At 43.9% G+C, this 13,944-nt stretch overlaps 1 protein-coding gene across 1 annotated transcript; it reads left to right on the forward strand.

The window, feature by feature from the left end:
* Positions 1-3,246: 3,246 nt before the first annotated feature.
* On the forward strand, positions 3,247-13,379 carry LOC119918505 (U8 snoRNA-decapping enzyme-like). The gene is made up of 4 exons (XM_038739284.1): positions 3,247-3,300; positions 3,635-3,724; positions 9,086-9,326; positions 12,810-13,379. Exons 2-4 carry the CDS (start codon positions 3,669-3,671, stop codon positions 13,044-13,046), a joined length of 534 nt encoding a protein of 177 aa, XP_038595212.1. The 5' UTR covers positions 3,247-3,300; positions 3,635-3,668; the 3' UTR covers positions 13,047-13,379.
* Positions 13,380-13,944: the final 565 nt, after the last annotated feature.

Consider the following 13,944-nt stretch of genomic DNA (forward strand, 5'->3'; position numbering starts at 1 on the left):
GACAGGGTTCCCCTGGGCATGGTCACGTCCCATATCTTGGTTTTCACAGACGCCTCCCTCTCTCAGGTGGTGGGCGGTCTGTGGCAGGCCCACATGCCACTCCACATAAACATGTTGGAGCTCCTCATGGTGTGGAAGGTGGTCCGACACTTCACCCTTCTGCTGCAGAACCAGCACGTGCTGGTCCGCACTGACAACAAGGCTTCAGCAGCCAACATAAACAGCCAGGGTGGGGTGCAGTCAGCATAGCTGCTGGGCTTTGCAAGGCGGCTGCTCCTGTGGGCGCACACTCATCTGTTCTCCCAGTACATCCCTGGGGTGTTGAACAGAGGGGCGAACTGTCGTGGAAATTATATTCCTGGTGAGGGACTGAGCAAATAATTGAGTTACAACAAACTGTTGTCTTTGAAGAATTTATTAACAAAAATGAATAAACAGAGAAGTACTACAACACATATACAGCTGGTCCAGAGACCTGCTGCCTAGGGCAGCTTCGGGCATCTGGCCCCCGAGCAAAGGGATGCATAATCATTTACATAGTCTAGGTTTCTATGTTTTGAGGAACAGAGATCCTCTCTCAGCCTTCAATGAACATTCCAGGAGAGGAGAGGAACATCAAGAGGGGGAAAACACCAAAACAATCTCACAGCTCTGACCTAAACTTTCAATTCAATTCAATTTTATTTATATAGCGCCAAATCACAACAACAGTTATCTCACAGCGCTTTTCATAAAAGAGCAGGTGTAGACCGTACTCTATGATGCTATTTACAGAAGCCCAACAGTTCCCACCAAGAGCAAGCACTAGGCGACAGAGGCAAGGAAAAACTTCCTTTTAAGAGGCAGAAACCTCGAGCAGAACCATGGCTCAGGGTGGGCGGCCATCTGCCTTGACCGGTTGGGGTGAAGGAGAGAGAGGGAGAGAGAGAGCGAGAGAGAGAGAGAGAGAGAGAGAGAGGGCAGGAGAGGAACAGAGAGAAAAAGAGAGGGATGGAAGGAGAGAGAGGGGAGGGAGGCAGCCTACACAATATACACACAGAGGCACAGACAGTAAAGGTGATGTTGCTATAGACTAAATGAAAAATGGTACAGATGTTAATAGTAACAGTCGTAATGTTAATGATTATAATAACAATAATAACAATAGGACTAGTAACAATAGTCGTTGCAGCAGAGGGTGTCGAGCAGGAACACGGGGGCAGCAGGTGACCCGCAGCCACAGATCCAGACTCCACAGCTCCCTAGCCAGAAAACCTGCAGGAAGTGATAGGAGGAGAGAGGAGAGGGATGAGAAAGCACAAGACTACCAGAAAGGGGAGAAGTTGTGTTAGTAACATGCAATAATGGCATGAGGTTGCATACAGAGGGAGAGAAAGTAGAGGAGAGAGGAGCTCAGTGCATCATGGGAAATCCCCCGGCAGTCTAGGCCTATAGCAGCATAACTAAGAGATGGTTCAGGACTCACCTGAGCCAGCCCTAACTATAAGCTTTATCAAAGAGGAAAGTCTTAAGCCTACTCTTAAATGTGGAGATGGTGTCTGCCTCCTGAACCCAAACTGGAACCTGGTTCCACAGGAGAGGAGCTTGATAGCTGAACGCTCTGGCTCCTAGTCTACTTTTGGAGACTCTAGGAACCACAAGTAACCCTGCATTCTGGGAGCGAAGTGCTCTGGTGGGGTAGTAAGGTACTATGAGCTCTTTAAGATAAGATGGTGGAAGCCAATGCAAAGAAGCTAAGACAGGAGAAATATGATCTCTTTTCCTGGTTCCTGTCAGAACACATGCTGCAGCATTCTGGATCAGCTGAAGAGTCTTAACGGACTTTTTCGAGCAGCATGATAATAAGGAATTGCAGTAATCCAGTAGTAACAAATGCATGGACTAGTTTTTCTGCATCATTTTTAGACAGGATGTTCCTGATTTTCGCAATATTACGTAGGTGAAAAAAGGCGGCCCTTGAAATTTGCTTAATGTGAGACTTAAATGACATGTCCTGATCAAAGATAACTCCAATATTCCTCACAGTGGTGCTGGAGGCCAGGGCGATGCCATCAAGGGAAACTATATCTTTAGATAATGCATCACGGAGGTGCTTAGGCCCCAGAACAATAACTTCAGTTTTATCTGAGTTTAACATTAGAAAATTACAGGTCATCCAGGTTTTAACATCCTGAAGGCACATTTGAAGTTTAGCTAACTGATGAGTTTCATCTGGTTGATCGATAGATATAACTGAGTATCATCTGCATAACAATGAAAGCTTATGGAATATTTCCTGATAATATTGCCTAAAGGAAGCATATATAAAGTGAAGAGGATTGGTCCGAGGACAGATCCTTGAGGAACTCCATGACTAACTTTGGCACGCATGGAGGACTCATCGTTAACATGTACAAACTGAAATCGATCTGATAAATAGGACTTAAACCATCTTAGAGCGGTTCCTTTAATGCCAATTAAATGTTCCAGTCTCTGCAATAGGATCTGATGGTCAATGGTATCAAATGCAGCACTAAGATCTAATAAAACCAGTACAGAGACAAGTCCTTTGTCTGATGCAATAAGGAGGTTGTTAGTAATTTTCACCAGTGCTGTCTCTGTGCTATGATGAGCTCTAAATCCTGACTGAAAATCCTCAAATAAACTATTGCTCTGTAGAAAGTCACACAGCTGTTTAGCAACTGCTTTCTCCAGAACCTTAGAGAGAAATGGAAGATTAGATATAGGTCTATAGTTGGCTAAAACATCCGGATCAAGTTTGGGCTTTTTCAGAAGAGGTTTAATTACAGCTACTTTAAAGTACTGTGGTACATAGCCTGTTGATAGAGATAGATTGATCATATCTAGTATAGAAGTGCTGACTAAGGGTAAAACATCTTTAAGCAACCTAGTCGGGATGGGGTCTAAGAGGCAGGTTGATGGTTTAGATGAAGAAATTATTGAAGTTAGTTGGTAAGAACCTAGGCTCTGGAAGTGTAGTCTGATTTTATAATAAACACTCAACACATCTTAACTAATCAACAGCTTTAATACCTCCTCTTCTCTTTCATTCCCTCATATATACAGTAGCTACCACTTCCCTAGTTTCTCTTGTTCAGTGAGAAACGTGAGCTGTAGCTTGTCTTGCCGGCTAGGATTGAAGATATATATTGGAGATGCCCGTGGGAAGACTGTACATGTAAGAATCTGTTTGATTAAAAGCCATGTGAAATCTCTTTTCCCTTTCGTGTCCTCTCTCCATGTGAACAGATTTGAATGGCTGAGCAGCATCACATCAAACGATTGGAACACATGCAATTGGTGAGTTTACTGGGCCACTAAACCAGTACAGAAAATAGAAACACTCCGTCACGAGGTAGTAATTCTCAATAATAAACCTGCTGTTGGTCCGGAGAGGACGGTGGCTGAGTACAGATCCGGACCAGGGTCCGCCAATTAGTTACCTTTGCTATAGAGACTGCTGGCATCTTTCACTCTCTCGTGTTAGGGCTACTAGAATATAGAAAGATAATACTATTCAATATGGTTTATTTCATGGAATTATCTATCAGTTATTTCATGGAATTATCTATCAAAAGATCTAAGATATTTACACACATGATGCAGCTAAAAACTAATTTTGTCTTTTTACAAGAAACCCATCTTCGCCTGAATGATCACACTGGACTATGCAGCTTTTGGCTGGGGATCTGTTTTCGCTACACACTGAACAGCTGAACGAAAGGTTTGGATTTGACATTTATTTAGTAGAATATAGTCTTCCTATAGAGCATATGTAGGTACTAACAACTCTTCATCTGCCTACTTCCCCCTGACACGAGGTACATGACAAAGTTTTTTTTCAATGTATTCCTCTATTTCTGCCCAGGTCATTCTTTAGATCAATAGACTAGGCTGTCTCTACCTTCATTTGGGGAGGTAAACAACCAAGGATTAGGAAACAAATACTACAGAAGAATAAAAAATTAGAGGGGATTAGCTCTTCTCAACTTCTTACATTACTACTGGACAGCTAACATTCAGAAAACGATGTTTTGGTTGAAATTGCCTGAGATGGATTGGTGCCTTTTGGAAGCACAGTCATGTTGTGTGTCCTCCCTTCCTGCTCTGACATATTCCTCTTTTCCGATATGCTTTTCCAAATTTACCTCAAACCTGGTAGTAATATCCACTCTTATCCAATTCAAAACTTTCCATAGACTACATTTTAGTAAAGCTAAACTATCAGAAATATACCCAGATGTGGACAATAGGTGTAACCAAAGTGGCAAGTCACCGGCTAATCTTACTCATGTTTCAATCATGTATAAGACTGGCAAATTTCTGGACGTGTTTGTCGCCCTGTCAGGAGTGGTAACTGGCCATTTGAACCCTCCCCACGTGGCTATTATTGGTGTGCCTGAGATCATGAATCTTCTTGCAATGTCCACTGACGCTAACACTGTGGGTTTTGCCACTCTGTTGGCAAGAAGCAGAATATTGGTTTGTTTGAAGTCTCTTACCTCTCGCTCTGTGGCTCAAAGATGTCACGTATTTCCTGTCAGTGCCTCTTGCCCTGTGTGTATACATTTCAGTGTTTATATCCATTCTACGCTCAGTAGAAGTAACTATTTACTTTTTATTTTTAGATTTTTTTGTCTTTGATTTTTGTTTTTATTTCTTTCTATCTCCTCTCTTACATATAAATAATACACGTAGGGGTTTCTCAATGTGTGTATAAATACGGTATGTAGAACCATCACCTTACCGTGGTGGAGAGGTTTGCGTGCCCCTGTGAGCCTGGAGGATGTGTTGTGTGGAGCCTAGGGCTCCTGGTAGGGTCTCCCATGGAAAAGTGGTTCCAGGTCAGAGGCCAGACTGAGAATGGTTCACAAAGACCCTTATGAAAAATTGTTGAAGAGGAGGAGAGACCCTGCCCGAAGGAAGCCCGGGGCCCCCGTCTGGAGCCAGGCCCAGAGGGAGGGCTCGCCGGCGAGTGCCTGGTGGCCGGGTTAAGCCCAAACGGGAAGTACGGGTGAGCTCTTACTAGTATTTATTGCTGCTCTTACTAGTATGTATTGTCAGTTGTAGATCTGTAGTTGATGCTCTGTTGATGCTTGTATGTTGTTCCTCAAATGTAAGTCGCTTTGGATAAAAGCGTCTGCCAAATGAGTAAATGTAACTGGGAACGTCCGGAGGAGGCCCCTGTCCGCGAGATCTTCAACTCACACCTCCGGCGGAGCTTTTGTGGCATCTTTTCTGTGGAGGTTGGGGACATTGAATCTGAGTGGGCAATGTTCAAAGCTTCTATTGCTGCAGCCACAGCGGGAGGCTGTGGTCTCAAGGTTTTAGTTGCCTCAAGGGGCGGTAACCATCGAACACCGTGGTGGACAGCTGTAGTCAGGGAAGCTCTCTGACTGAAAAGCAGACCTTCCAGGATTTGTTGTCTTGGAGGACTCCAGAGGCGGGAGCAAGGTACCGACAGGCCCGAAGGGCTGCAGCCTCTGCTATGGCAGATGCAAAGCAGCGGGTGTGGGAGAAGCTCGAAGAAGACATGGAGAAGGACTTATGGTCGGTACCAAAGTCCTTCTGGAGAACTGTCCGCCACCTCAGGAGGGGGAAGCGGGGAACCATCCAAGCTGTGTACAGTAAGGATGGGACTCTGTTGACCTCAACTGAGGAGGTAATTGGGCAGTGGAAGGAACACTTTGAGGAACTCCTATATCCGACTGACATGCCCTCTCTAGTAGAGGCAGAGCTGAAGTCTGATAGGAGATTTCCCTGGTGCAAGTCAGAGGTAGTCAAGTAACTCCACAGTGGCAAAACCCCAGGGATTGATGAGATCCGCCCAGAAATGCTAAAAGCTTTGGGTGTGGAGGGGCTGTCTTGGATGACACGTCTCTTTAACATTGCGTGGAAGTTGGGTACAGTGCCCAAGGACTGGCAGACTGGGGTGGTGGTTCCCCTGTTCAAAAAGGGGGACCAGAGAGTGTGTGCCAATTACAGGGGTATCACACTTCTCAGCTTCCCCGGTTAAGTCTACTCCAAGGTGCTGGAAAGGAGGGTTCGGCCGATATTCGAACCTTGGATCGAAGAGAAACAATGTGGTTTTTGTCCTGGTCGTGGAACAACGGACCAGCTCTTTACTCTCACAAGGATCCTGGAGTGGGCTTGGGAGTATGCCCATCCAGTCTACATGTGCTTTGTAGATCTGGAGAAGGCGTATGACCAGGGTCCCCCGGGAGATACTGTGGGAAGTGCTGCGGGAGTATGGGGTCCCTTCTCAGGGCTATCCAATCCCTGTACATCCAAAGTGAGAGCTGTGCCAGAGTACTCAGCAGTAAGTCGGACTTTTTCCAGGTGGGGGTTGGCCTTCCCCAGGGCTATGCTTTGTCACCAATCCTGTTCTTGGACAGGATATCAAGGCATAGTGGTGGGGAGGGGTTGGCATCTCATCACTGCTTTTTGTGGATGATGTGGCCCCGATGGCATCATCGGTCCATGACATTCAACTCTCACTGGATCGGTTCGCAGCAGAGTGTGACGCGGCTGGGATGAGGATTAGAACCTCTAAATCTGAGGCCATGGTTCTCAGCAGGAAACCGGTGGAGTGCAAATTCCAGGTAGGAAATGAGTGCTTACCCAAAGTGAAGGAGTTCAAGTATCTCGGGGTCTTGTTCACGAGTGAGGGGAGACTGGAGCAGGAGTTTGGCCGGAGAATCGGAGCAGCGGGGGCGGTATTGCACTCGCTTTACCGCACCGTTGTGATCTGAGCCATAAGGCAAAGCTCTCGATCTACCGGTCAATTTTCGTTCCTACCCTCACCTATGGTCATATAGGCTGGGTCATGACCGAAATAACGAGACTGTGGGTACAAGCGGCCGAAATGGGTTTCCTCAGGCGGGTGGCTGGTGTCTCCCTTAGAGATAAGGTGAGAAGCTCAGCCATCCGCAAGCAGCTCAGAATAGAGTTTGGGGTCCTCTGCTGACCCGACCCCGGAGAAGCGGATGATGAAGATGGATGGATGGATGGAGATTTATATAGTACTTTAATATTGGATATTAGATTAAGGTATTATTTTCCATGTACTTACCATTAATACCCAGAAGGAGTGATTGGGGCAAAACAGGGAAAGAGAAGAACCTCTATACTGTATTGGCGACTGTGAATGCATGTTCCCTTAAGAGGTCAGGCAGGAAACCGGTGATGAGGATGGAGACACAAACTTTTGTCCAGCTCGGTCAGTAAACTCCAAAGTATCAAAACTCACCAAATGTTTGAAAATAGTATTTCCACTGCAGTTACTGTGCATATGTCAATGAAGTAATCTTTGAAAAACCTAATTATGTATGTTCATACAAAATAAAAGTTTGATCATGTAGGCTTTGTAGTGGTTTAATGTCAAAATAAAATTGAATGTGAGTGAAATAGATAATGATGGCTCTCACAAATTTAATTTCACATTATCACTTTATTATTTAAACATTCAAACCAGCAGTGTGATTTGCGCTCAAGCTACTGATCCATAACTATTCCATACTGCTACATACAGATTTGCTAACTTCACGTTTCTCAAGATGGAGCTGCCAATAATCAGAGGTTTCTCAGTGGGTGTGACACTGAATGGGGAGAATCTGTTAGAAATGTGAACAGGTTGGTGGTAAACCATGGGCTTAAGCTTAGGGCTGTTCCTCTCTCGGACAGTCACCCAGCCACCGGGAGATGCCGGGGGATGGCTAGCAGGAGCTACCTCAGGTCGGTCAGCACCGGCTACTAGGGGCTGGCTAACTACTGTAGCTAACGACTGATCTACCAAGGTGCAGAGCCAAACTTTTAAATCACTAAGCCTCGCCTTAAAGGCTATAAAAAGACTACACTTGTTATGTGTATCATTACTGCTAAAGGAGGCGTAACTGAACATTTGACACACCAGCAAGAGAGCGAGAGGGAGAGAGAGAAGCTATCTCTAGCTGCTAAGCTAAATTATGCTAGCGTTAGCTAGCAAAACTCTTGTAAACAACTGCGAGGTTTAAAGAGTCGCTTAAATGATGGAAAGAACTGTGAGTGCTTAAGCAGAACTACTGTAAGATTAAGTGTGTAGCGGATAGTTAGCCGCTATAATGAAGAATCTAACACATTAACTTGTTTTGATTTAGAGCAGCAATATACTTACTGCATACGTCAGCATGTCTGTCATCTCTCTCTATAATACATGATCAAAACAGAATAGTGAAACAATTGCACATTTGTATGTTTTCATCATCAGCATGTTGGCATGGTTCTTGTGAGCAGGTCAGCATGCTGATCCAAGCATTTATCTCAAAGCATCATTGTGGCTAACTCTTTGAGAATATTTTTGAATGAACACACTACATACTCAAAACCTGCTTAGATGTATGTAGTTTGGAATTAGGACACAGCGCAACATTGACTAATTGACACTTAAAAGAATGTTTGCTTAACAATATTAAAAACTATTGCCCCCAAAAATGAACATTTCTGAAAAACAATTCTGACAGTAGACAAAGAACAAGCAATAGACATAACGAGGAGGTTATTCCACACATTGTTTTTTACTGCAGTTTTGTGCTGTGTGGTGTTTTTGTTATTTTGTCTTAAGACATGGGCTAAATTTTGATAGAAATTTTTATTTCTAATGCATGCTTTTAAATTGAAAACTTGACCTGATAGTTTTTGTGTTTTGTGAGTTTTCTCAGCATATGACATTTATATAGCGCCAAATCACAACAAAAGTTATCTCATAGCGCTTTTCATAAAAGAGCAGGTCTAGACGGGACTCTGTGATGTAATTTACAGAAATCCAACATTTCCCACCAAGAACAAGCACTAGGCAACAGAGGCAGAAACCTCGAGCAGAACCATGGCTCAGGGTGGGCGGCCATCTGCCTCGACCGATGATTATGCCTCGCATTATCATGGTGAAACATAATAAACAAAGGAAAAAATAGTTCTGGGCTTTGAGCTTTTCATTCAACTTGATTTATTTACATCTGCTCTGAGGAGTTTCAGAGCAGAGCAATACAGCTGACTGTTTTTTTACTTTCATATCTGATCCTGACCTTTGACCCCACCTCCCACACTTCAGGCTCGTTAACCCATTGGAGGAGACGCTGGAGGCTGGACTTAGCAGAGAATTGTTGGAGGAGCTGGGCGTGGCTATTCCTATATCAGTAGAAGATCATGTGGACTCCTGCTATGCCCCTTCTTCCTCCCCCTCCTCCTCTTCCTGTCTTATCACCAACTTTTATGTGAAGAAGATGGAGGAGGAACAAATTAGGGAGATAGAGAGAGTGGCAGCATCCACGGCAACTGATCATGGACTGGAGGTAACGTGTGTGTGTGTCTTTCTTTCCTTCTAAAAGTTGCGATATTTAGCAGATTTTCAGGAGTAGGACCACATGTCTATCATGCCACTTCCAGCATATCCATACATACCCACCTAACCCATTCTCCAACTCCTCCTCGTCCAAGGACAACTCAGACTTCCTGTCTACTTCCAGGCTACCCAAGCATCACAACCCGCAGCCACATGACTAAGGTCCCTCGATAACTAGCCTTCTTCCAACTGACTAGACCGTTGCCTCACTTCAAAAATGTTGAAAGATAAAGGAATACATTTCATCAGAACAGACAATTAAGCAAAACTTTTCAACACTCTCATGCCAACCTGTCAGGCCCACCACTCGCCAACACCAGCTCACCACCAGCTATGATGTCATCACGCACTCCTGGTTAACACACTGTGACATCAGCCCTCCTGTTAAAGGGACAACTCAGAAAGCCCAGCATTAATCACAAAGATCTATCAGCCACAACAAAAAAACACCGGGGCTTCAGTAACCACATCCCAGTATCAGCTCTCACAATCAGCTCGTCAGACCTAACAACACCGAAATTCCACAAACCTCCACCTCCCACCAAGGTTTCCAGCAAAAGTACCAGCAGTCTGCACCACTCAGTTGCCAATGTCCCATCCCCACTACTTTTCTATCATTCTTAATCTAGCCCTCCGCTTTGTAGGCAATTGTAGTGAACAACGGTGTGGATTTGTGCATTTTATATTGAATAAATGTGGAGCTACTCTAAATTCCTTTCTCCTCCCCAGAGAAGAAGGGGAGGGGTCAAAGTTGCTTTCTTTAAGTGCTATCCCCGACCATAAAACTGGCGCCTTTTTGATTCCGAAGCTGATAATGCGGGGCCTGACTGTTAAACTGACAAAGGGACACAATCCAGCCATTAGCATTTCCCTGAACAGCCTATCAAAACTGGCCCCCCCACACATGTTTCCGTGGCAACTGACCTTATTCTTTGTTTTATTACCACATCAAAGGGATACTCCTTGTCTCACCTAGGTGTGACACAATCCAGGACAGCCGAACTTTGAATGGCCAAAGACTGCAGTCTCCAAAGACTCAAAGCATTTAATTAAGTTTAATTAAATCTTTAGTTACCTGATTACGTTTGCCTCTATTTGAGTTGTTATGTTAACTGTTGTTGCTATCCGTTGTTGATATTAGTGATGAAAAGAAAGTTACTAGTGCAGTGTTTTTATTTTCAGCAAGACACTCCTTCATCTAATGTAATCCAAGCTTTCCTCATGTAACCTGAGCTCCCCCAAGTGGACGAAATAAATATTACATGCCCTCGTTGGAAATGCCGTTAAATGTATAAATATCCTGACCAATAATGTGACAATTGTTTCCTGTTACCAAATGCTTAGAACAGTACAACCGTTTGAACGTTCGCTGTTGGCTCTCTTCCACTCTGCTCTGCTCCCTGGACGCTTCGGCACGCGTGAAGTGTGCCTCGCCAGGGAGCGCCCTCAGAGTCGACCAGCGAAACAGGCCTTGTGTTTCGCCTGAAGTGCCGCGACATCAATCTGCCTTCAGTTTGTTTTATTTTCTTTATTCCTTTTGTTTATTAAAGTTATCAGTCCGTTAAGTTACACTGGACTAATTCAGGAACGACCAAGTTCCATTTTAAGCCTTTTTCGTTGAGCCAACTTCACCGAGGTCAGACCAAGCCACGTGGTCTCGCCAGCTACAACGAAGAAAACCTGAAAACAGCCGAATTGCCAGACGGAGGAGGCGTTTTCAATCAGACACGGAGAACCCCGGAGAACCCCTAGCAAAAAGCCAAGATCGGGCAGCTAGCGTGGGACCCGTGCAACAGGCCAAAAACAGGCTGTCGACAAGCAGTAAGACTTAACACACGTTCTGTGATCAGATATTCCCCTTTTAACTCCTAAAATCACAGCATTAGTTTACTTTCATTAGCTCTTCTATGCCGTATGAGTCAAATGCTTCCCACAATCTAACCTCCAGGCTCATTGTTCAGCAATTGTTTATGTTCCCTGTATCCAACCATCTTTTTATCACATTAGTTAGAGAATAAATTCACTGTAATATAATACTAGAACTGTGTGTGTTGCCTATTTCCAAGTCCCTGCCAAGAGAATTGACCCTTTAGATATGAGACTGACCGATTGATTTAAGATAATTGAGCGATTATTAACTAACTGATCACTAGTAATAATTGTATAATTATTAAAACTACCTAGAGGTCCGGAGACTCTAGGATTATAACAACTCCGGTGGTGCCCTTAATGAGGAACATTGATTTTATGAATCTTAAAAATTCATAATTGGGTATCAATTCTCATAAATTTATTAAAATGCATAACTATAAAATTTAGGTTTGCTACACAATGTCTTCTACCATTACCATATCCACTTTTCCTCTGAAGCCACTGCCTTCACACAGCCCTACATTGCTCTCTCTTCGGTGCCCCATTTCACCCAGCTTCATCTTGCTCTCATCCTGCCCACACTAAGCCAAACCTAGTCCAAACAAGATCCTCAGCCTTCTCTTTCCAGAAGTTAAGTATCTACCCTCCCCATGCAGATACCTTTTCAACACCAGTCACTATATTCTGTCATGACGTTCAACATGCAAACCCAGCCCTAATACGAGACTCAGAACTCCATAATCAACAGCATAGCACCCTTTAACCCTCTCGTCCTACGGGTCAGCTTGAGTTTAACCACCAGCACAACGCAACCTTATCGTCATTTGATCTTTTTACCATGTCTCAAGACCCCCTCTGCCTTTCTCTCACAGCAGACTTGCTGTCCGTCTGCATCCACACCATCCGCACGAGATACAGCATGCCTCACATGTCTGGAACCTTAGAAACTATAATCACACTTGCTTTCTTTCACTTCCTCAGATGAGTTCCCTGCATCATCCGTTTGCTTTGAGCCTTGCTGTCATGCCAACTTTCAGACTTGTCTCATTTCTTAAGCAACACTATGGTGTTATACTTAAAGCAAACCAAATCCAGTCAATCGGTCCAGCCTTACACTTGTCTTTTACTTTAAAGTCCAGTCCCTTCTGAACCCTTTCAAGACCCTCGCAAACTATTTGCAACTCCAGAAATCACAAATCACAAATCCTCTCTGAGTCTGGTCTAGCGGCCACTTGATTCTGGTTCCACCAGCACTTCGCCATGTACTCTCTTTGTGAGGCATTTCTCCCATTCATTACTCCAGTCACTCCTTCAGTGTCAGAGTTGCAACTTCAGTCTTCTACACAACATTAGGGTTTATGAGAGTCTCTGTCATGCTCACTTCATAATTCAGCTATCTGCTGTTTTGTTTATCAATAAATAATTTACATATCTGTTCATGGTGTGGTCCTTGCTAGTAAAATGATTAGTTGCAGCCATTTATCTAATCTTATGCTCTGTTCCTCGTCATCTGATTTCTCTCTCTCTCTCTCTCTCTCTCTCTCTCACTTTCTGTCTCCAGGTTTTAGGAATGGTGAGAGTCCCGATCTACACCACGAAAGGCCTTGCGTCTTACCTGTCGCACTCTTTCATCGGCAACGCTCGTGCCCAGTTGGTCGACTCTCTGCTACGCTTCAACCTAGTTGGCCCAAGGGAGTTGCACAAAGCCCTCACATACTCTCTGAAGATACACACACAAACGGCAGAGGACCTGCAAGCGGCCCTCACACTGACAGAGACTAAATGGAAACCGCTTTGAAACACATCTGCCACAGCACATCCTCTCAAGCATGCACATCGATACAGTTTGGCCATCAGCAGACTAAACACAATAGTTCATTGTCACACTTAATCATAAACACACTGTCATACTGATACTAAGCGTGTGACTCATAATTGTCTATGTGCATCAAACCTTGAACCTTGAACGGAAATAAATAATTTACACTCATCATATTTCAATGTTATAGTAACAGTCCCTCATCAAAACCTTTTATATCTTCATTTTATGAAGATGACTGTAGCTTCTTGCAAGCTAGTGAAAGTGCATAAAAAATGACAGACAATAAAGGCAACACTTGACAATAATTCAGAACTCCCACCTGAAGTGACGTCGTTTCTGATGATGGCAGCTGGATCAGCTATACAGGATAGGGGAGGGAATAAGGTACACATGTGCTGATCTGTGATGAGTGGGTTGGAGGTGACTTGGTGGTGGTGGATGGGTAGTGAATTGCAAATCTGCATAATTTTCAAGAAATGAACATGCTGGTAAAGTGTGGAATGGCTCAGATGTAGAAAAGGGATAAAAATATGTCCTCGTGACAATAATAAAATAATTGAATGTATTTTTTTTTACAACAAAATCACCCTAACAAACAAATATTAATCAGTTTATTCACTTGTGATATCACAGAAGTGGCTCACATATTGATTATTCTTGTGCATTCCTCTCTTTATGTTTTGTTGAATATTTGGTATCGCTAATACTCCTCCATTTTATAACTACATGTGGCTGCAGGGGGAATAGATAGGACTCAATTTCATAGAGTTATATTGGTGATGTTTTTTATTTTTATTTATTTTCTGGCTGTGCAGTGGCCAGTACAACATTACATCTCTGTTTCTTTCACAGACAGTGGATGAGAATCACAATT

Source organism: Micropterus salmoides, unplaced genomic scaffold (assembly GCF_014851395.1).
Source record: "Micropterus salmoides isolate LMB-PRFRI ecotype aquatic unplaced genomic scaffold, ASM1485139v1 Ms_hic_scaffold_23, whole genome shotgun sequence".
Classification (NCBI taxonomy): domain Eukaryota; kingdom Metazoa; phylum Chordata; class Actinopteri; order Centrarchiformes; family Centrarchidae; genus Micropterus; species Micropterus salmoides.